Raw genomic sequence first — 24,221 nt, 5'->3', positions numbered from 1 at the left:
GGGCAAATGCTGGGTAAAGCGTACCATTGGTACTTCGCGTACCTGAAGGATTAAAATAGACCCTATCTCGCGGTCCTTAGCCTCTTACCCTGCTACTCCTATCCCTACCTCCCCGTGGTGCTGGACGGGATACGAGCATCCTTAGGAAAGATCGCGTAACCAACCCCGGTGGGAACTTTGGTCGTATGCTGACAGGGAAGAGGGGGTTCGCTCCTCTCCGGAAGTGCAAATCTTACTGAGCGTCTGTTCTCCATGTCAGGATCGGCTCACAACAGCGTCTGTTCTCCATGTTAGGGGCGGCTGACCATCGCCCGAATGTCAGCAAGGGACTCTAAGTGAAACTGTGAAACATTGGCCACCGGGAATAAGGAGGGATGGTCCTCCGGAAATGTTATGGGGTTTGGTGTCAGGTTCTGCAAGCCAGCCTTTAAAAAAACATAGGCAACGAACAATCAACAAGAGAGTACGGACCGGAACCATCGGCGAAGACCACCGCGACGAAAAGGGACTAGCGATTGGAAACTCGGTCAAAATCATCATAGGAGATTTGAACGCTTAGGTTGGCCAAGAGGAGGAGTTTAGACCGACTATTGGGAAGTTCAGCGCTCACCGGCTGACGAACGAAAACGGCCTACGACTAATTGATATCGCCGCCTCCAAGAATATGGCCATTCGCAGCACCTACTTCCAACACAGCCTCCCGTATCGGTACACCTGGAGATCACCACTGCAGACAGAATCACAAATCGACCACGTTCTGATTGATGGACGGCACTTCTCCGACATTATCGACGTCAGGACATATCGTGGCGCTAACATCGACTTTGACCACTATCTGGTGATGGTGAAACTGCACCGAAACTATCCGTCATCAACAATGTTCGGTACCGACGACCGCCGCGGTACGACCTAGAGTGACTGAAGCAACCTGATGTCGCCACTGCATACGCGCAGCACCTCGAGGCAGCGTTGCTGGAAGACGGTGAGCTCTATGGGGCCCCTCTTGAGGACTGCTGGAATACATTCAAAGCAGCCATTACCGACGCAGCGGAGAACAACGTCGGGTATATGGGACGAAGTCGACGGAACGACTGGTTCGACGAAGAGTGCAGACAGATTCTGGAGGAGAAGGACGCAGCGCGGGCGGTCGCGCTGCAGCAAGGTTTCCGGCAGAACGTAGACGGAAGCGAAGGCAGCCTTTTTCAGGAGAAGAAACGCCGCCTGAAAGAAGCGGAGTGCGAGGAGATGGAACAGCTGCGCCGTTCTCAAGAAACACGCAAGTTCTACCAGAAGCTCAACGCATCTCACAAAGGCTTCGTGCCGCGAGCCGAAATGTGCAGGCATAAGGATGGGAGCATCTTGACGGACGAACGTGTGGTGATCGAAAGGTGGAAGCAGCACTACGAGGAACATTTGAATGGCGCTGAGAGTACAGGCAGTGAAAGTCAAGGCAGCGGAGGAGATGACTACGTAAGTTAAGTGGACGATGGAAACCAACTTGACCCCACCTTGAGGGAAGTTAAGGATGCCATCCACAGCTAAAGACCAATAAAGCATCTGGTAAGGATGGTATCGGAGCTGAGCTCATCAAGGTGGGCCCGGAAAAGCTAGCCACTTGCCTGCACAAACCGATTGTCATAATCTGGGAAACTGAACAGCTACCGGAAGAGTGGAAGGAAGGGGTTTTATGCCCCATCTACAAGAAAGGCGACGTGCTGGATAGTGTGAGAACTTTCGAGCAATCAGCATCCTTAATGCCGCCTACAAAGTGATATCCCAGATCATCTTCCGTCGTCTGTCACCATTAGTGAATGAGTTCGTGGGGAAGTTATCAAGCCGGCTTCGTTGACGGCCGCTCGACAACGGACCAGATCTTTACTGTACGGCAAATCCTTCAAGATGCCGTGAATACCAGTTCCCAACGCACCATCTATCGTTGATTTCAAGGCGGCATACGACAGTATAGACCGCGTAGAGCTATGGAAAATTATGGACGAGCTTCTCTGGGAAGCTTACCAGACTGATCAAAGCAACGGTGAATGGTGTGCAAAACTGTGTGAAGATTTCGGGCGAACATTCCAGTTCGTACGAATCGCGCCGGGGACTAAGACAAGGTGATGGACTTTCGTGCCATTGCGCTAGAAGGTGTCATGCGGAGATCCGGGTGTAACAGCCGGGGTACGATTTTCAACAGATCCAGTCAATTTATTTGTTTCGCGGATGACATGGACATTGTCGGCCGAACATTTGCAAAGGTGGCAGAACTGTACACCCGCCTGAAACGTGAAGCAACAAAAGTTGGACTGGTGGTGAATGCGTCAAAGACAAAGTACATGCTTGTGGGCGGAACCGAGCGCGACAGGGCCCGCCTGGGAAGCAATGTTACGATAGACGGGGATACCTTCGAGGTGGTCGAGGAATTCGTCTACTTTGGATCTTTGCTTGCGGCTGATAACAATGTTAGTCATGAAATACGAAGGCGCATCATTTGTGGAAGTCGGGCCTACTACGGGCTCCAGAAGGAACTGCGGTCGAAAAAAATTCGCCACCGAACCAAATGTGTCATATACAAGACGCTAATAAGACCGGTTGTCCTCTAGGAACATAAAACATGGACAATGCTCAAGGAGGACTTGCAAGCACTCGGAGTATTCGAGAGACGGATACTAAGGACCATCTTTGGCGGTGTGCAAGAAGACGGTGTGTGTCGGCGAAGAATGAACCACGAGCTCGTCCAGCTCTACGGCGAACCCAGTATCCAGAAGGTAGCTAAAGCCGGAAGGGTACGATGGGCAGGACATGTTGCAAGAATGCCGGACTCCAGAAGAAACTACGGTCAAAAAAGATTCGCCACCGTACCAAATGTGTTATCATGTACTAGACGCTAATAATACCGGTAGTCCTCTACGGATACGAAACATGGACCATGCTCGAGGAGGACTTGCAAGCACTCGGAGTATTCGAGAGACGGGTGCTTAGGACCATCTTTGGCGGCGTGCAAGAAGAACCATGAGCTCGCGCAGCTCTACGGCGAACCGAGTATCCAGAAGGTAGCTAAAGTCGGAAGGATGCTACATGTTGCAAGAATGCCGGACAGCAGCCCTGCAAAGATGATGTTCGCTTCCGATCCGGCAAGTACGAGACGGCGTGGAGCACAGCGTGCTAGGTGGGCAGACCAGGTGCAAAACGACTTGGCGAGCGTGGGGGCATTCGAGGATGGAGAGATGCGGCTTCGAACCTTGTATTGTGGGGAACTTAGAGGGATGCCGGAGTAAACGCAACCACGCGATGCGACAGTGCAATTTGACAGTTCAGTTCATTGATAATAAATGTTATTCCTTTACGGGAGACGTGTCCCATCGCGTTTACTCTGGCCGGCACCTTAGGTTGTGTTTCAACATCGAAAGTTAAGAACGGAATTTCCGTACAAAACGAATCTGAGTCAAACTGATCAACCAGTGCTGACAGAACTATTTAGTCAGACGCTCTTAGTATTTAAGGAGCTGTTCCCAAATTACGTAACGCAATAAAGACAAGGGAGGGGACAGTTTAAGCTTAACGGTGTCTACCTACAAATAAATGAAATCAACTGTACAATAAACGTTACGAGGGGGGGAGAAGGTCTCCAGTTAACCTTGCGAGCAAAGGCGTAGGATTGACAATAACTGTAAATATGCTAAAGAACAGCAGTTGCAAGTATGCCTATAGAACAGCAAGTTGAAAGCATGTCAAGTTTCAGTTGGAAGTAGTCCCATTATAGAGGAAGAATGTGTGCACAACACGGAATCACTGACATTATTCCCATCTTTACAACCTTAGCGGATATCGGATTATACCGACGAAAGAAAAAAAAGCAGCACGATAAGGACGGTGAGAATGGATTCCATTATCAAGTGCTTACAAGAGTAAAACGCAGAGACTGACAGATGAACGCGTGCAAAACGCAACAATTGTTGTAAAAAAGTAGAAAAGGAAAAGCTACCACGTTTTGAATATAGATGACGAGTTTTCCGGGTTTTACAGAAGAAGCAAGATTAATTTCTTCGTCAATTTTTTCTATCACCTTTAACGCAAACATATACTGCTAAATAAAGTTAGTGCGGTATAGGTAATGTCGGAAAAGAATCTGTGTTACGGTGTAAGATCTACCACGGTCACATTGTCAGCTACAGGCAAATCCTGACCCAATGAATACCTTCCCCAATATCCAACTCCGTGGTAATTATGAGGGTGTCGCTGAGTCGGGGGCCTCTCGTTAAGTAAGTACTACACAAACACTTCCTTCCCCTCCCAAGTTACGGTGAAGATGGGCGTAGCCAGGAGTAGTAATCCTCATGCTTTTGTGATTTTTATCCTAGATTGAAATCAAAGACCACACCCACTTTGATTTCTGATAAGGATTTCAAAAGAAAAACATGAGTATCACTAGTGTCCAATCTACGAAGTACCCGTAACTATGCTATGCTATAGGTAATGTCGGAAAAGAATCGATCGACGATAAAAATGTGTTCGATAGGTTCATTCGATACGGTCAGCACATCCCGTCCAGCGTCCAATACTTTTCCTGCTTTGCAATACGAATCTCCTTATGTCTGCTCTAGCAGAACGTAGAGCGTTTCCTTTTCACCTTCGGGTTATCCTTCAAGTGGACGGTATACATTGATAATGTAGCCACCCAATCACGCATGTGCTCATCTTGCCTAGGGCTATATAAAGTAACCGTGTGATGCCCGCTTACCCAAACTAACTGTCCCGTGAAAGAAAATTAAGGGGAATCATTCCCAGACAAATATCAACTAAATCTGATAAAACCATCGCGTCGCTAAAAATACTAATTCTATTGTTTTAATAGTAAAGTAAGGGTTAGTAATATGTAGAAGAAAAACTTAATAATAAACAACTAAAAAAACAAAATTAAAAAAGAAACCAACAATAAATAAATAACATTATTTTAAAAAACTAATATAAGTCAATAAAAACGCATTGATTCAATATGTTTTTAAAGAACAAACTTCTTCGAATCCATAATTAAGTACCGTGATACAACAACAAGCTATGCCATATCAGGCCTCGCCTTTTAAGCGCAACTGTACGCGAACGAACGAATAGTCCGCATCGACACAGCAAAATGTTATAAAGAAGCATGTAGAAATAAAAACCAAATCAACAACCCGCAGGTCGCGTCTTCTCTGCACCAGCAAAACACGTTTGCTAACACAGCCAAGCAGCAGGCGTTTGTTTTCATGAATTAACAGGAGCTGACTACTGTTACTCTGACTGGTATTCATCTTGGTGTGCGATATATTGCCATATGTGTGAGTCCCGTATTGTTTAAGATAAGTATGTGTGCAACACCAAATGTTAACCCAGTTGTTAGAAATATAACAGCAATAAAAAAAACTCACCGCTAAAGGAAAGCTGACGAAATGCCGAAATGCAAACTCACTACACGGCAAACGAACTCGCACGTCCGATTGCTACCAGCCCTGCACTAATACTAACGTGTAACGTGTCGACCGAGGAATTCAGCGCAACCTTATTTTTCTTCCCGGAGATTCGTGTCGACGCCGAAGATAGCCGAAGTCGAATGAGCAAAAACGAGCTAGCATTTTACTTCATTATTTGTTTAAAACTTTTTAGAATACTGTATAAAAGGTAATTCTCTGTTAGGAGCTTAAGTTTGATTTTGTTAATATTTAATTGAATCATGGACGGTATAATAGTAACGAAACTTTAGATGTTTCTGTTCCCAATTGCTTTCAAATGATTTTTCTTTAAATTTTAAAATTTGCAAACAGTTTCAATTTTCAAAAACTTTCATGATTCAATCTCTATCAATAGCATTAAGACAAACTAGTTTCCTCGAGAAATAACGCTCCGTCTAAGTGAAATGTACGAAACCAACGTGCACAACGTTGAAAGTTCTGTTTCACGAGCATGCCATTCTGTTTGTTGTTTAAACGAATCATTGATTGTATGATTTAAACATTTTTCAGGCTGTATTTTTTATGAGCAAGCCAGGGCGGCAAACTGCCTGTCGTCATTGAACCTAATTAAATCCAGAATCGGGGCCAAAGCCATCATAATTAGAACCAATATAATGTATGATCACATTTAATATATTATTCAAAAAACTTTTACTGTTATACTCCACATGAAGGCTTTACTGTCCCAAGCAAATATGGAAATGTAGCGACACCATAGTGTTCAAAGAGAAACAAAGGCAATTTCGTCTCTGAAGTTCCTTTTAACCAACGCCTAAAAATATGGCAATCTATATACTCTAACTTTTCAGTGATTAGGGGTCATTAAAAAATTACGTCAAAGGTTTTATGGGGGAGGGGTCTAAGATTGTGTGACACTACATATACTAGGTATACAAAAAAGCGTAACAGAGGGGGAGGGGGTTCTAGAAATATCAAAAAGTAGTGGACGTCATAATTGAGTTGTCCCTCATCGTCATCTGGCTTTTGGCATAGGAATTACAAATAGTTCAGGGGCGTAGATATGAAAGTGTAACGGAAGAAGGGGGGGAGGTGTGGTACCGAAATGACCTAGGATCCACCCAGCTGATAATATTACATAAAGCTCCCACGAAGCTATATCAATCCATATTACAAAATATCATTCAAAACATAATCAATACAAAAAACTTGTAATAAATTCAGTCTCCGCCTAGAAACCGTCGAGTGGCGTTTTATTTCTCTTTCAAGTATTCACCCATTCAACAGCGTACAGCTCTCCGCTCCGATCGCAGCAGGCTGTGGCGCACACTGAGGCAAGCCATGAACAGGCAGCAGAACAACCAAGTTACGAAAAACACGACATCGGAAGCAGAAGTTTTGCCTCTATGAGAGAGCAGTTGTTGATAGAATTCCGTTTTGCAGTACTGTACCAAGCGCTTTAGGAAAAAAATAGGGCCAGTTCGTTCACGGACGAATTATTACATTTTATCAAATTCGTGGTTTACGTGGTTGAGTTCCATTCATTTTTCACAACCTTTTCAATAGCACATGTATGAGGTTTTTTCAATTTTGATTTCTCCTTTTATCCGATGGCTATAATCGAATACAACACAACCTTAGAAAAAGTGTCAATAAAATAACGGGACACTTCCGTTGCTCAGCGTTGAAGCTCTCAGCTACTAAGCACACTATTCTGAAAGATATTGGGTTCGAATCTAGGTCCTGGTCTATGAAATTTGAGGTGAAAAATTTCCTTGGCTACTTTCCGTGCTTAAGCCCACATGATTGATATAAAGGCGGTACGTCAATTACGAAAAGTATTTCCCAGAATATAGGGTTACGGATTGTATTCCCGGCACTGGTCCTCGAAAATCAAATATAGAAATATTATTTTGCCATAGCAGTTCCGTAATCGTGTGTGCTCATTCGAGAATTTACGATGCAGCTAGTTGGAATGAATTACCAACAGAAGCTGCTTTCCTGTCCGCCGCTGCTAGCATCCAGTGGCTAACATATAATGTATAGATAGCAACATGAAGTTATACGCCAGGAATATGTATGGCGCAAGACATCTCTCGCGGATTTTCTCAAAAGTGAGAACTTTTTTCGAAAATACATATATTTGGTACCAGTTATACAGGGAAGTGTCCACTACTACACCTACCTGATACTTTTTTGATAAAGAAGTTTAATTTTGAGAAATTCATCATTTGAAACCTTTCGCGATACTGATTTTAGAAAGCTTACTCTAGTTTGCAACTCTAAGCACGCCCAAAGAGGGTAATTTATTGAACTTAAAGATGCAATTGCAGCATTATTAGAGGGGTGTGCCGAAGTGCAATAACCTGCCGGGAATATCTGCCGATACCCTACAAATTATTTTTTTCGAATATTTGTTTGTTTGTTTATGCGGATCGTAAGAGAATGGCAAAAGCCAGACACCACCCCCCTTCCATAAACCCTCACGTCGCATGCAGTAACCAAGTTATATAGAATCGCGGCGAATAGTTGTCACCGTTGCGGCGATGAAATCGCTTACATTTGAAGGGCTTCTAAACTCGTTTCGCTAATCGTGTAAAACATAATTAATGAATGTACATTCAGTACAGTTTCTGGTGGTTGCGCCCCGTGAATTATCCCAGTAATGAAATTGAAAAATAACAACTGAACAGATCAGTCAATCTCTCTTAATGTTCAAGTTGTCATAATATAATAGCGTTTGTCACGTTTTTGCAATCAGAATCAGATAGCATAGATATTAGTAACGAGCCTGGATTAAAAACAAAGAGGCGCAATACTCCTACCTTTAACAACCTTGTGCTCGATTGGAACAACCGATTTGAGTGCAGCCTCTTTAGATATTAGTACAGTCAGATCTCCTTCAACACGCTGTGTTGAAAGCATTCTCGCTTTGTCACCCCCGATGAGGCCAAATGGCATTATATGTAGGCATGCGTGTAGCTAGAAAGTAGTACATGCAGAAGAAATGGATGAAACGTATCGTCATTCAATAATTCAATTCGGACTTCAATACCAATTTTTCAAAACGACTTATCTGCTTTTGTGAACAAAGATTCAAACGTCGATTTGAAGAGTCTGATAGCACTCCCACGCAAACCAACACCATGAATTTGCGTGGAATTTCCATCAGATACCTCAAATCGACGATTGAATTTTTGCTTACAAAAGCAGATAAGCCGTTTTAAAAGTTTGGTATTGACTACGTATATGAACTTTTTTTTTCATTCACTCGGTACATAACTGAACGTTACCAGTCAAGCAGCAAATATAATATCACAGAACAGATAAACAGATAAACGTGCGAAGCATCAGGCAAGCAGGTGGCCATTACCGCTCGCGTAAAACTGGATAGGAACCTGGCCCAAGAGGTCCTGGGTGAGGGCGTAAGTCTCCAGCGAAAGGTGCTTTAGGTTTATCGAGTCTGGTCACAAGTCCTGGGACCGACTATCTGGATTGGAGGTTGATACCGACAATCTAATTGAGAATGTGCTTATGCTGTCCTATCGCGCCGGCGACGCCACTATCCCGAGGAAGGTTCTACCGATATACTGGTGGAGCACCGATATTTCAGACATTCGGTCAACCTGCCTTAACACTAGGCGAAGGATGGAGCTAGAAGTAGAAGAACCGCGGGATGGTATAGAATGCGAATCAATCGCACTCTGCTGTGCCAAGGGCTTGCTTGCTCGTTTAATAAACAATGCAATGTGCACTTGCTTGACTGTGGATATACAACAGTAAAGCACATGTGGAGATTGGACAAATCAAGCATCCGAAAGATATTCAATTTGCAAAAAAGAGAGCTAACCGCGGTGGAGGTTGGTACTCGGATTCTGATGGCTTTTCCGCAAACGTGACCTTTAAGTGGTCTTGTTGTGTAGGGGTTATCACGCCTATCTAGAGAGTATGAGGTTGAGGGTTCGAGTCCCTCCAAGACACGTGGATGCTTTTTTGCAAATTTCATATCAATTTGTCCATTTCGAAACATATGCTGTGCATATGCACGTCAAGATATTTAACAAAAAAATGGTTTTCGTACGGCCGAGTTGCCGAATAATATGCAATTAATTGTAATATTGTCCAATTTGTCCGAAAAACCGCAGATCTTTCAGGCCGTTCCTCGCATCCTTTTGTCAGAGAGTTCTTCAAGCTTTGTTGGTTAGGATTTTTGAAACTCTCTGAAGAATCGCACAAGGTTTAGAAATACCTCAAAGAATCTGCACTTTTCGATTTCAAAGAAGATTTCAAATTCTAGCTATTCTTTCCCGGAGTAATGCAATGATCTATATAAATCATATTTGTTATGCTATATCGTTCTGTATATATTAGATCAAGGTAAACGTAGAAATCATTAGAAATTTCAAGTTGATTCTACTCCGAATATCATGTTACTTTTTTACTTCTGGCATCAAGGATGTTATCGATCATTTAGTAATCTGCGTTCGATCATTTAGTAGTTTGTCAATAACTCATTCCACCGGCCTAATTTCAAAATGTGTTGTATGGTGGACTTTTAGTGCGAAGGTTTTTCTACAACTCTCCTTAACAGGTCGATGTTCGAATTCCACTATTAAAGGAGTTACGGTGCTAGTTTCTATACTTATACTTAGTGATAACAAAATATGCAATCATTTAGTCTAAGTTACTGCTACTAGCGCTATAGCTCCGTTATTAGTGAAATTCAAACAACGAACTGTTAGGAAGAGTTGTAGAAAAACCTTTGCACTAGATGTCCACCATACAACACATTTTGAAATTTAGCCTCTGGAATGAGTTATTGACAAACTACTAAATGATCGAAGGCAGATTACTAAATGATCGATAACATCCTTGTCTGGCATATCTTTACGTTTAACATTGATTTGTTGTAACATGATGCTTATGATTGATACGTCAACTATGCCATTGTGTATAGTACAGCTTATTTTTTCTTTTATTGTTCAATATGTCGTCAATGTCGACAGATGAAAAGGAAATGTATTGAAGTTTCGCATTGAAATGTGTTTTTGAGTAATTTGACCATTATTCATGCTGGTCACGGTTTTGTTTTTGCAGTCGCAGATTTCATTTTGTTAGTCGCGGATTTCACGGATTGAAATTTGCTCAGTTTATGACAGCCCTGAATTTATAATATATGAAACTGTAAACGTTACTGATTATAAATAGTAGAAGACGCAAAAGTTATTTTTGTCATGAGAATAAATGTATATTCATATTATATTGAAAACTTATGGATTCTTTTCGAAATTTTAACATTATATTCCATCGAATTCTTAAAAAAGAAATCATAAAAACATGTCACTAGTATTTTCCTGATAATCAAGAGATTCTCCCGACGTTTTTTTATTTAATGACGTAAACTGTGTATACAACTACTGAATATTTTTTGTCGTCATCCAAGTAAATACAATTGTGAACTTAAATTTGAATAATAGATGATTGGGGTTGTTTGTATGGGTTTGTATTTTTATGCAGCAATATATATGTTAATGTTCTGTAAATGTATACAACTCAGTCCTACATCTAGTTTTGCAAATCGATCCGTGTGTTGACCCGATTTTGTCACTCCCTGATTTTGTCTACCTCCGGTTTTATCACATTTTCGATTTTATCACATTTCCGATTTTATCACGACCCGATTTTGTTACGTTTTGACCCAATTTTGTCACCGCAAGAAAAATTGAAAATTTTAGTCGTTCTTTTAAATTTTGTAAATAATGATTTTCATGCAATAACTTTCACCGCCTGTGGTTTATTATAAATCACTTCTGAGTACCTATCAAGGATTTTGTAATCATTTTCAACAAGAAATAACAGGTACCGTTCACGCATTTTGACTTTCCAAGGCATAAACTGACTTATATAAGCGAAATGAATTAAAGAACATAAAATTAAAAAAAAAAACGGTTTTGTCACATTCCCTATTTTATCACCCCAAGTTCACCAGGAAGGTCATAAAATCGGAATATTGCTGTACACCCAGGTTTTTTTTCACACGGTTTGGTATTAGTCGTTAAGTTTAGTCAGCGTCAATGAAAATAATAGTTAAGCCCACGAAAGAAATCACAAAAAATTTATAAAAAATCAGGGGTATTTAAAAAGCTAGTTCAAGTTAAACCAGAAATTAATTAATTCCAACCGCGTAAAAACCAAGGTGTTGCTAGAAGAAATACATTTTTGTATTGAAACATAAAATTTATCGAGCTAGAAATGGTACACTTACCATGTAAGGGCTTTTAGGGGAGGGGTCTATTATTTTCTTAGGCTCCAAATAAAAAAAATTGTATAAAATAAATTTACCTGGGGGAGGGGGTCGAAAAATCCTCAAGTAATCAGTGTATGGTTGGTGGTACCGTAATCCGGGAGAACATAGATCATTTTTTAACTTGTTTTGTAAATATTTCCCCCGTAAGTGAAGCCATAGCTTTTTTCATATTTTTAGTACTGCTACATGTAGAACATATAAGGCTGTTGTTCTTGATTACTTGATGATTTTAAACTTGTTATAAAAATGTTTTTTGTCGAGTTTTTTGATTTTTCCATTTGGGGTAACTTTGATCAATCATTTGTCTTTAGAGAAAGCGTATGCAAACGTCTTAAGGTAGGCAATTATAGTTGGAATCTCTTACGCTGAAGCGATGTACATCGATTGTTTCGAGAAAGACATCATCATCGCTAGTGGAATTATCTGGTTTTTCAACAATATATATATATCAAAATTTCGAAACAAAAACTATGGATTTACCAAGAAAATAGGATTACTTATCACATAACTATAGGTACGAGCTGATTTATTCTTGTTTTTATACTTATTTTGAATGCTTTTTAGGCAGCTTGCTGTGAGTTCAAAAATTATTGTTGATTTTATTTAATTTTTATTAAATTTTGTTGAACAATAAATTTAAATTCATCCGAATATTATATCATTCAGCAGCAAATTTAGTCAAGAGTGAGATACCTAACTCACAGTAAGTAATTGTGATAACAGAAAGAAATATTTTATTCACTTCTTGAAAATGGTGAAACTGATCAATGTTTCCCCGCTGTTCAATGTTCCCCTTGATTACGGTACCTGCGGTTTTACAGCCGTGCAAGTTCTGGTCCAGTTCTTTTAAAAAAACCCTGATTAATCCATCTAGCGGTGTTGGTGCCTTTCTTGTGCAAAAAAAATACTGAAAAATATGAGTGAGTGTTTTTAGCGTGTTTTGCGTATAGAAAATTTTCAATAGCAAACAATGGGACAGGATTCTCAGTCGAATGGAACTTGTTGCGAGTAATTCGGCCAATGCTAAGTTTCAAAAAGTGTGTCTAGAAAATTTTGTACACATAGACACATACATACATACGGTGAGGGCACTCACGACGGAGGTGAATCTAAGAGTTAAAGACCTGGATGAGATCACCGAAGTCGAAGAGCTCGTCACGGCGACAGTGTGAAGTGGAGACGCCCACCGCAGCCGTTCGGCTACGGAAAGGTCCGGCAGGGATTCAGGTAGCACTGGTTCGGCTATCTGCAGCGGACGCCTCCAAGGTAGTCAAGTTGGAGAGCGTCAAGGTGGGATGATCTGTGTGCCCTGTGGACATATACGAGCAACCCGAAGTTTGCTTCAAGTGCATGGAACCGGGGCACAAGCAATGGGACTGCAAAGGCCCTGACAGAAGCAATCTCTGTCGACGCTGCGGATTGGAGGGACATAAGACACAATGCTGCATTAACCCTCCCAATTGTTCGATTTGTTCCAGCAAAGCTGTGAACAGCAAACACTCCATGGGGGGATCGAAGTGCCCGGCGTTTAATCGTGCTGCAAAATCACAGTGCAAGTAACGCAGCTTGCTCGGCCTCGCCCGAGTGTTCGGTGTGCGTAGGTTTAAAGGAAACGGCGGAACACGTGTTGTTCGGGTGCCCACGTTCTCGTGCAATGCGTGACCACATGCTTGCCACTTGTGGTCTGGACACTACCTCGGACAACCTAGTTTGGAGGATGTGTAAAGATGAAGTTGGCTGGAACGCCGTTTTATCGGCTATCGCCCAAATCGTCTCGGAGCTACACAGAAGGTGGCGCGTAGACTCAAGGATGGCTAGTTCAGGCGCAAACAAGAGGTGGTCCAAGGGATAGGAGTCGGCTTCATGGGTCATACCGGTGGTCATGCTCTGTGGTCGAACTCGATCCTTTTATCGAACAAGTGGCCGCGCGAGGAACAACATGGTATCGTCGCTTTCGCGGCGTCGGTCAACCGGGCGGGTTTCAAGCCCGAGGACGGAAAGGGGTCCTCGTCAAGGCTGGAGCAGGCGTAGGCACCGGGTCGGCAAGTCCCGAGCAGCACAAGTCAGACAAAAATGGTTGCAGCAACTTCAATGTGACTAAATCTGGTCACATAGCAGTTGCAGTCACCTATGTGCAACATTTGTGCTGCTAGGGGTCCCTCTGTGTTGGCGAATAGGCCCGATCGCAAAGAGGTCAATTTAGGTGCACGCGGCATCATCATTCTTGATACCAGTCGTGCAGAGCGAAGCTGGCGCGAAGTCGATCCTTCCCACCTTCCGAGGACATAGGGCGTGGTAAGGCCACCTGGAAAGCCGGCAATGCGCTGGAACGATACCATGGTGTTCTTCTAAAAAAGCGATGTTCGATGCTGCAAGGACACGCAGCTAACCTCGAGGGTGCGTTGTGCACTGGCTCCCCTTTGAAGCATTACTTTCTGGTTGTACCGAAAGGACGATGGGCTTGGCGGCAATGGAAACGGTTTAGCTGGTCGGGGATGTAGTCCTCCCTCTCTCGTTTGCTGTTGAAGGTGGTCCCTAACCCCGCACTTCCTGGAAAACCCAGGATGTCTGTTGAGCAGATTCCCCCTTCATTGCTTAGGAAGAAAAAAAAACACATACACTGCCGCTAACCGCAAGTCGAGCACATCTGTATATGGAGGCCCATATACAGATGTGCTCGACTTGCGGTTAGCGGCAGTACATACATACACACAAACAGACATTACCTCAATTCGTCGAGCTGAGTCGATTAGTATATATAACACTATGGGTCTCCGAGCTTTCTATCAAAAGTGTGGTTTTGGAGTGATCATATATCCTTTACGTATACTTCGTATACGAGAAAGGCAAAAACTTGCTTATCTTCTTGTGAAGCCATCTAACTGAGAGAAGTCAAACGGTACGATGAAGTGAATTATCACTTCCCGGTCCTATCCATCCAACAGTGCTGTTTTGTTAAGAAAATTATTTTGAACTTTTTAGTGGAATGTCTTCACTTGTCATAAGACGAGTTTGTACAATCCCATTGAATTCCACCACTTAATTGTATATTGACAGATACGTATTTCGACCTCAACAGTAAGGCCGTATCAGTAAGATACAATTAAGTGGTGGAATTCAATGGGATTGTACAAACTCGTCTTATGACACATTCCAGCGTAACGCGACACCATGAGGAGCCGACTTTCATCGAGAAATTGGGTCTGCATTCGAAAATTAGCCTCGGGGACATATGATAAAACAGGTGTAAAATTATCCACACTATATTTCATATTTGAAAGAATATTCATTTTGAGATTTTTCGCTTTGAATATGATAAATATAGCGCGCTGCATTTCGTAACGCGACACCATCGCTGAATTGCACTTTTTCGCATTTTGAAATGCAATTGCGTTTTTCAGCTCTGGTATATGGTTTGAGTCTCGATTTATTCTAAGCATTTCTCGTATACATCAACAGAAATGAGGCTGTGAATTAAAATCGCAGGAAAAACGGAAATTCTAGTGAAAATAACTGAATTGATATGAACACCGCCGCGTTACGCTGATCGACAAACAGTCTCCTGCAAATGGTGTCGCGTTACGCAAACGTGTTTATCGTTGATAGAATACGTATTTTCAGCCGATTTCGATGCGACATGTTATATTCGACACAGAATACTACATATCACATTATCTATCGTTGAATGTAGTTCGAGTTGGTGGTTACGATCTGGAGTTTCAGTTATTAAAGTTTGTGGGACTAACCGGCACAAATATAGAACTGAACCAATTCCATTAGTATCACATATTCAGTTTTAGAAACAATTAAATGGTAATGGGTTTTCCTATTTTTATATTAGTCACACCCAAGTATGACCCGGATCGGTTTTTAAGTACGTGATCAGACGATCGATCCCCCTAGAAGTGAGTTTTTTTTACACTGAAAAGTTCTATATTGCCTTTTTTCTACGTTAACCATTTTGAAAGGTTATGATGGCCCAAGAAGCTCAGCAATGTTGAAGAGGAATATTTCTGTCGTTTTTTATTCTACGTTTCTACTGGAACGTTGTCTGTTTTCAACTTTTTATTTATTTCCGAAAAGATTGGAATACGACTTATGTCTCAACCAATGTTTATCACAAGAACGTATGCGTCGTGCCCTGAGTGCACTACTTTTAACTGCATTTGCAATCTTTACGCTATCATCAACACTACTCAGAAAATAATTACTCAATTTTTAAAATAGTGTTTGTATCGTGGTGTAAAATAATTGTCTTATTATTGTATATTCATTCGGGTCAAAGCGAAGTTCATTAGGATGCCTGACATAATATGTCTTTATTAACGAACCAGCCCAATGCTGGTTCATTTCGATTAACATAAAATGGATTTTTTTTTTCATTATATCACTCAGCAACTCTCTGTTAACCCTTTTCGATAGGCCCTTATTCTTGCATTGGTTTGGTGAAGTTTTTTGCCTGACGCTATTCATTATATTTTCGACTACCGGCAACCAACACTCACTAACACTAAATTATTTCACCGATATTGACTGTGAAAATCTCTGTTATTTATTAAGATGAAATATCGACTAAATTGACGTATGTTCACAGCATCTTCTTTGAGCGCTGACGTACTCGGCTGTGACGATCTTGTTCAAAGAATAAAAAATGCCGAGCTAGTCAGAGTGAACGAAAGGAAAATTAACTAAAATATTTAAAATCATCAAATTAAATGGAGAAAAAATAAACACGAATCTTTCGGTTCGTCAAAGCTAAACATATATTTAAGAATCAAGATAAAACTTGTATTAAAAACATAACTGCGGCTCCGTAACGCTTCACGTCAGATGAGCCTTTCAAATAAACGAACCATTGAAAAAAATATAATCATACTTGGCATCCACAAACAAGTTTGACGGTTCGTGACATGGTAGAAGGAAACCGTGTTCGTCAGCAAACTGTTAGTTACGTTTACTCATATGAGTGGCATGGTGATATTGCGTGGAAAAGAGAGAGGATTAAAAAAGCCTCACAATTTATTCGAAAAAAAAAACTCAGTCTCACGTGACTTATTAACGGACGACCCCAAAGGGGCCACCAAACACCAAACATTTGTAATTTCCCACCACTCCGTAACATTTTTGTATGGTAACCTTTTTTGTAGTATGGAGAGTTACCAAATGACACACCCCGTTACACCCCCAATTTTGTTACGCTATTCATGTACAAGCCCTAAATTACTTGAAAGAAACCATTTTGATACTGTATCAATAAACCGAAAGCATTTTATCCCTTATTACAGAAGCACATTCAATTCGCGTAACGCGACACCATATTTTTGTACCTAGTGTAACTTCATGGAAAATGGTCCGATTTTGGATCTTAATACACGAAAAGAAAGCTCTTGACGAGTACTAAGAGAATCCGAAATATTACATTTCCAATGTTTGTACCTTTTGTCTAGTATCAATTATACGACTATTTTCGTAACGCGACACCATTTCAATGTCACTGTTTTTAAAGTACAAATATTTCATGTAAACTAAAATTTTCGAAGCAATACAATGTGCACACAAAAAGATCATTAAAAACTGTATTTAATTACGTATTCATCAATACATTTTCACCCAAATAGGTGCGATAGAGCACATTTGTAAAAAAAATGATTAGGGAGTCTTTTTTTATACTAAAAGTCTGCTACTTTGATTGGCTATTAAACAATGTTCCGAAAACATTTTTCAGTGGAAGAAATGTTTTTCTTGTAATACAATATGTATGTTTTCCTGACCTACAGATATTGGATCCTAATTTTCAGTTTGAAATTTTGGTCCCTTGGTGTAGAAGTGCGTGGATTGTGTCTTATGACAAGTGAGTGCTGTTTTATTCTTATATGCAAGTTGCTAGAGTGTGCACTGGAGTCACTAATTACGAGGGTCGTTTTTACGCATATTTTAGGATTAGCGCGGATTGCGTATCTGCAAAATTTTAATCAAGGAGTGGAATGATATGGGATGAAACAAACAACTCGTCTCCCACCCGGGAACATCCTAGACCGGATCGAGAATCGAATTCGCCATTTCCGGATTTGCACGTAATGCTAACTGGAGACCTCTACATAAATTTGCATAAACCTAAAACAAAAGATAGGTATAGGAAAAATACACGGTGTGTAGTGCTTCACGTTCCCGGATTCATCTCAATGAAACTACACTGCGAGGCAGCCGAGACATTGCCGCTGCAGAGACGCAAAGCCAGTAAAAGAAAAAATAAGAACCCATTGGCTACCGTTTCCAACATTTTATATTAAATAAGATTAATTTTCCAGGACATCCTCAAACCTCGCTCTTCAACTTTCTCTTTGTTGGTTTCTATCTGAAGCCAGACAATCAAATCGTTTCAGATTTGAAGTTGTTTGGTCATCTAATGAACATCATCTTTATTCAGTTTTAAATCGGGAATAGTATTCAGTAATATGGTTCATAACACTTTTGAATGTTATTTTAGTTACCTTAGTTCCATACTATTCAAAATCAGTTGATCACAGCAAGTAAAATACAATCTGCGTGAATTTTACTTAAGACAAAGCATAAATAGTCACACTGAGATAAAATAAAAAGTTAAGGCACTTTTCTGCCAGTAAAGTCTATTAAACTGTCAATACAAACTACTGAGATATAATCAACATGACAAATATTGTATTTATTTAATGTGAACATGCGGTATATACGCAATTAATACAATATAAGAATTAGGATTTCAAATTACACTAATCAAAGATTTAAGCCCCAGCAATAAAATTAGTTATTACAACATCTCTTGAACAGCTAGTCATAATTCAGATACCTACATTGACGCGTCGCATCTAACTAACGTATATAAGCATATAAAAACCTAGAAACGCGGCCCGCGCCACTCAATCAAATTCTCGTTTTTGCACCACAGCAACATTGCGCTGATGCTCATCCCACCTCTGCCACCCAAGCACGTGCCACCAATGCTGAAATAATATTCCATTGCCATCCACCTTGCACCGGCGCTCGACGTAGAGAAACCCCTCGAATCACTTCTCATTTCAATACTCGAACTACAACAGTGCCCCGAGCAGCAAGAAACAATAGCCACGTAGCAGCTGCTCGATTAAAGACTCACCGGGAAACGGCTGCGATGCATAGGTCCACACAGTAGGGGAACCAGGGTTGAAGGAACACGAACGCGGGGATGTGCGGTGCCTGAAACCTGTACACTGGGACAGCTCACAAAGTACGTCTTATGTCTAGCAGCACTGCACTAACACTAGCAACGCTGGCAGCCATCCGGACAGCAAGCGGCACCGATTTTCCCTTGTTTTACTGCCCTCATTCGGCTGCTCAGCCGAACAAAACCCGAAGTCAGCCCGAAAGTTCATTACTGTGAAAAAAGTAGTTAAAACTTGTATCCAACTTAACTACTTGGAAGATTTTGAACTTAGTGTTGATAGATAGATGCTTCATATAGCCTAATGTATATATCAATTTTAATAGTATTTCTTTAAATGAAAGTATGAAAGAGTAAAACAAGTTTTTGCTACGAAAATTAGGTTGTAGGAATATAACTCCTCATTTCGTTAAAAGTATCTAATAATTTGAAAATGTCATTACTACGAAATTACGTACTCACGCTTCCATAGCATAATCAAATTGCCTGTATTCATTCCGCGAGAATTTAGTAACCTCGTCAACAATCAAATACAGCACAGCGAAAAGCAGTGTAAATGAAAATAAAACGTACATATAGGTGTACGAACACGGGATTAATTTATTAGGTCCGCTTGTACGGTTTGGCTTCCTTATAATTTGTGTCGACAGTCATTTTTGTGAATATTTCAATAAAGGTTTTTTGTAAATTATATAACTAGTATTAAAAACAAATGTGAATAAATGTTTAGTATTGTAACTTTGAGGCAGTTTACAAATTACGTAACGTGAAATTGGGCAAATTGACCCCTTCCTTGTAACGCTTTTTGTGTTATTTCAATTTATTTGTGCGGACCATAATGGATGAACTGACCCCCCCCCCTACTCTGCATAGCGTTACGTAGTTTGTGAACAGTCGTTAACTTCCGTATAACTCAATAAATTACGACATGCTTCTAAGCGAAAGAGGTGCCAAATAAGTCAATGGAAGTTCTCTTTTCACTGGCTTTACATCCCCCAATCTGGCACCATTCTGATTCAAAGCGTAGTATTAATTGTGCACTCCCTTTATTATGATTTTTAATTAGTATCGCAGAACCACAGCGTCTATTTATAGAAATATTGTGGTATGACCTCGGTAATAACCTACAGAGGAGCTACCAAACTTCAATCATGCATCCAAGTGGCTAACATTAACTTTGTCCAAGCCAATAAAAAGCAATTAAATTTCCAACCCGGGTTTTTTCTCTTTTTATTTATTATTATTCTTATACGGTCAATTATCTTTAAAAAATAAGCTCTGCTTTCTCCTGTCCATAAACATATCACAATCAAAGAGTACGAACAGTACAACATTTCTTCAAAAATAAACAATGGTAAACAATGGAATCAACGAATATGTAGATCCAAATGAATATACTATCCTTCGTTCCTTGTTACGAGTTCACCCACTAGCTGCCAATCCCAAGAGAGAATGCAGCTGTAGGAATAGCAGATAACCACAGGCGTTCGTGCGAATGTTTTCGAATCATGAGATTGAAATGTGGACTTTGCTTGAAAGAAAATCTCCAGTAACCCTTAGTCAATCTGGCGTTGGTGTGTTCTATTCTCTGTCCGGTCTGAGATATTTTGATGATGGGAAAGATTCTCAACTCCCTTAGAATAGCCATGTCCTTGTGCTTGTCATACAAAACACAATGTCGCATATATAAGAAGCAATCAAGAGGCAACCAAAGTTCCAATAGGGAAAGGCGGCTAGAGTAATGAAAGAAAAAAATCTAACCAGTTATCAACATTGAATTACTCGAGGTCTACATTGAATTACAGCCTACGAGAAATTCCACACATTGCGCATTCGTCAATATGCGGAAATCACCACTTCACCAATACTAGCATGCAAACCGCATATACGGCATATACACAGAGGTACACAGGCCTCAGCATTCTGCTATTTTTGGTATTCTTGATATCTCTCTACCCGTTTGCCCTGGCCGATGCACTCGGCTGTATACGACAGCCCTAACACACCTTCAATCTGTTGGGTGGAGTAGTTTGAAATTTTAGAATCAACTATTCACAAGTTAAACGACACTTCATATGTTCTAATTATTATGAATGAAACAAACTTTATATATGTAGCTATTTGAGTTTAAATAAATTGTTTTACAATAAAGCAAATTATATAATAATGTAGTACATAACACATTATCATATATTACATACTTTTAGTATTAATTAAATACCATTTCACTGATGAAATCTCGTGAAATGTATGAGCATTGAGTAATTTGAGCGAGAAACGCGTACGTGCCAACAGCAGACGTGAAAATTTACGTGATTGAGAAACGGCCCTGACAAGCACTGGCGCTGAAATGGTATACGTACCAACGTGTATCAGTTCAATCAATTGGGTACATTTTGCAATAGTTTAGTACTGCTAAATTTGATTGTTTTCTTAAAGCATACTAACGCTATTTGGACATTACGGGGACCCGGGTTAACCAGTCTTGGATGTGAACTGGCATTTCTTGGTCACATCGAAATCGAAAGTCCACCACCCCCTAGTGTGTCGGCATCTTGATCTTGTATTACCCAACAAGGTCTACTGGAGGGGACTTCTTCCTCTCAACGTTTCTGCCTACCAGGCATTTTTTACCCGTATCAGCACTGCCAGTATGTACCATCGTTTGACACGATTTTGAGTCGCGCCTACGCCTACGCGCCATCGGTTTACATGACACCTGAACCACTATTAACCGTTAACCCTCTCGGGAGAACTAATTGATTGCCCGCGATCGGGGATTAGCCGAAGATCAAGTTCGGAGAAAAACCTTGGGGACAGGGGATAAGAACAAGGAAGCCCGGCTTGGCGAATACTGATGGGAGCGAAAAGTCGAAAACCAGAGGACGAATAAGAAATCCGCCTCATCCGAAATCACTTTGCCTGATAGTAAGAAGCGACTTGAGAGTTTTTCCGTGATCCGCGTTAAGTCGAGAGTGAATTTAAAAAAGTTATGTAATCCCCTTTTCTACCCCCCTGACTGTTGATTCTTCCGTCGTGCTATTTACTTGAACTGAACGCAACCGATTAATGAATTGGGTATTGAATGAGTAGTCCCACACTTTCAGGCCGGTGTCGCCATCTGTGTAAGAGTGCCAATGATGATAATTTAAACTTTTATAGGAAAGTTCAGCTTCAAGGTGTTGCGTTAGGGTCTAGAGAGTAATGTTCGTCTCAGATTTCTTTATTCTGGTAAGTCGGACGCTAGGAAAGTGGGCCGGTAGAATTGTTTTTTGAACCTTTTCTCCAAAAGTTTTTCAATGGGCTTACTTCGGCGAGTCTCAGACCGGGCAACAATAAAACGCTAGCGGGAGGTCCTTCAACGAGGTGGCGCATAAGCTTCCTGCTTTTATAAAAACAGTTTTGCTGAACCACAGTAGGAATTAATGTCCTGTCACGAACAGCTCTGTTCGTGCGGCTATATCTGGCGCCCAACTACAGTTCGAACCTAGGAACGCTTGAATAAGTTATAGAATATTTGAATTTTGATGGAGGAGTCTAAGTAGCCAGACAGTGGGGGTTAGTTTGTACACACACATACACACACAGAAGTCTAAGTAGTATTATAATTAATACGTTTTTTTCGGAATATTTTGTCATAAATTAGATGTTTAGTTTCATTTTTTCTTTTGGAGTACACATCTGGAGTTGGAGTACACATCTTCAAAAAGGGGCCAGTGCACAACGCACCCTCGAGGTTAGCTGCGGTTAGCACCGAACATCGTGACTCGCTTTTTTAGAAGAACACCATGGTATTGTGCCAGCGCATTGCCGGCTTTCCAGGTGGCCTTACCACGCCCTATATCCTCGGAAGGTGGGAGGGGTCGACTTCGCGCCTGCTTCCCTCTGCACGGCTGGTATCAAGAATGATGATGCCGCGTGCACCCCAAATTAACCTATCTGCGATACACGCAATAAAAGCCTTCATGAACTAACGAGTTCACGGTGAATTTTTTTCGGGGACAACGGATTCGGGAATACAGTCACGTTTTCTAGAACGTTCTGGAAAAAGTGACTGGTGTTCCCGAATCCATGAATTAAATCACGATGTATTTTTTCTGGTTCACGAATTTGGGAACGCTTTTTTGCGTGTAGGGCCTATTCGCCAACACACAGAGGGACTTGCCGACGCGGTGCCTACGCCTGCCCCAGCCTTGACGAGGACCCCTTTCCGTCTTTGGGCTCGGAACCCGCCCGGTTGACCGACGCCGCGAAAGCGACGATACCATGTTGTTCTTCGCGCGGCCACTTGTTCGATAAAAGGATCGAGTTCGACCACAGGGCACCAGTATGACTCATGAAGCTGACTCCGAACCCTTGGACCACCTCTTATTTGCGCCTGAACTAGCCATTCCTCGAGTCCACGCGCCACCTTCTGTGTAGCTCCGAGACGATTTGGACGATAGATGATAAAACGGCGTTCCAGCCAACTTCATCTTTACACATCCTCCAGACTAGGTTGTCCGGGGTAGTGTCCAGGCCACATGTGGCAAGCATGTGGTCACGCATTGTGCGAAAACGTGGGCACACGAAAAACACGTGATCCGCCGTTTCCTCTAAACCTGCGCACACCGGACACTCAGGCGAGGCCGAGTGTCCAAACCGGTATAGGGTAACCAACTTTATTTGGACCCCTACACATTTTGGACCCTCCTGGCGATATGTTCTTGATTTCTGAACTAAAATCAATGCCGCTGCTAATTCCCCCATTGGCTTCAGAAAAATAATATTGTTCAGCATCTGTTCCACTGGTTTCCCGTGCAAAAATAGCGATATTTAGATGTATTTAAATTCGAGGAAATTAGTTTGTTCAAGAAGGCGAGCGTTACAATGCGTTACGCTTAAAAATTCACATCACTGAAAATCTCAGAACGTACACAATAAGTTTTTGTCGAAATTGTGAATTTAAAACGTAGGAATCTTCTCATTGATGCATGCCAATTGAAGATAAGACTTTGCTTCGGCTCAATTGACCAGGGTAAATAATAAATTCGACTTTGAAGAAACTAAATTGGGGGTGTCCAAAATGTGTACATTTGTTGCACTGTCCAAAACGAAGAATATTTTTATTTCAGAAAATGGCAAATTTCACCGGTTTATCAATAACTGAAGCCCATTTCGAATTTCTATTTCATAAATAAGACCTTCATCTTTGAAATTGTGTCATTTCCGAGAGTATTGTGCTCGCGGCGGAGCGTTTCCTTAAACACCTCGTCGTCGAAGTACGATGTCTTAAACATACGAGGGCTAGGCC

At 41.3% G+C, this 24,221-nt stretch overlaps 2 protein-coding genes across 3 annotated transcripts in view; one reads left to right on the top strand and one right to left on the bottom strand.

Annotated features, from left to right (window-relative positions):
• The window catches only part of LOC134209254 (uncharacterized), a 49,039-nt gene extending 30,120 nt beyond the window's left edge, over window positions 1-18,919 (top strand). Inside the window, exon 2 of the mRNA XM_062685236.1 lies at window positions 18,677-18,919. Coding sequence (XP_062541220.1) covers window positions 18,677-18,919 — 243 coding nt within the window. The remainder of the gene's footprint in view (window positions 1-18,676) is intronic.
• LOC134210871 (activating transcription factor 7-interacting protein 1-like) overlaps window positions 1-19,039 on the bottom strand; it is an 81,973-nt gene extending 62,934 nt beyond the window's left edge. Inside the window, exon 1 of one of the 2 annotated variants that reach the window (XM_062687257.1) lies at window positions 18,884-19,039. The gene's annotated coding sequence lies outside the window, so the exon portion shown is untranslated. Of the gene's footprint in view, window positions 1-5,405; window positions 5,555-18,883 lie in introns of those variants that run through there. The other variant, XM_062687259.1, reaches the window with a different exon arrangement.
• Window positions 19,040-24,221: the final 5,182 nt, after the last annotated feature.

This window comes from Armigeres subalbatus, chromosome 2 (genome assembly GCF_024139115.2).
Source record: "Armigeres subalbatus isolate Guangzhou_Male chromosome 2, GZ_Asu_2, whole genome shotgun sequence".
In the NCBI taxonomy this organism is placed as follows: Eukaryota; Metazoa; Arthropoda; class Insecta; order Diptera; family Culicidae; genus Armigeres; species Armigeres subalbatus.
Note: the sequence above shows the minus strand (reverse complement) of the source record. Positions and strands in the feature narration are given on the sequence as shown.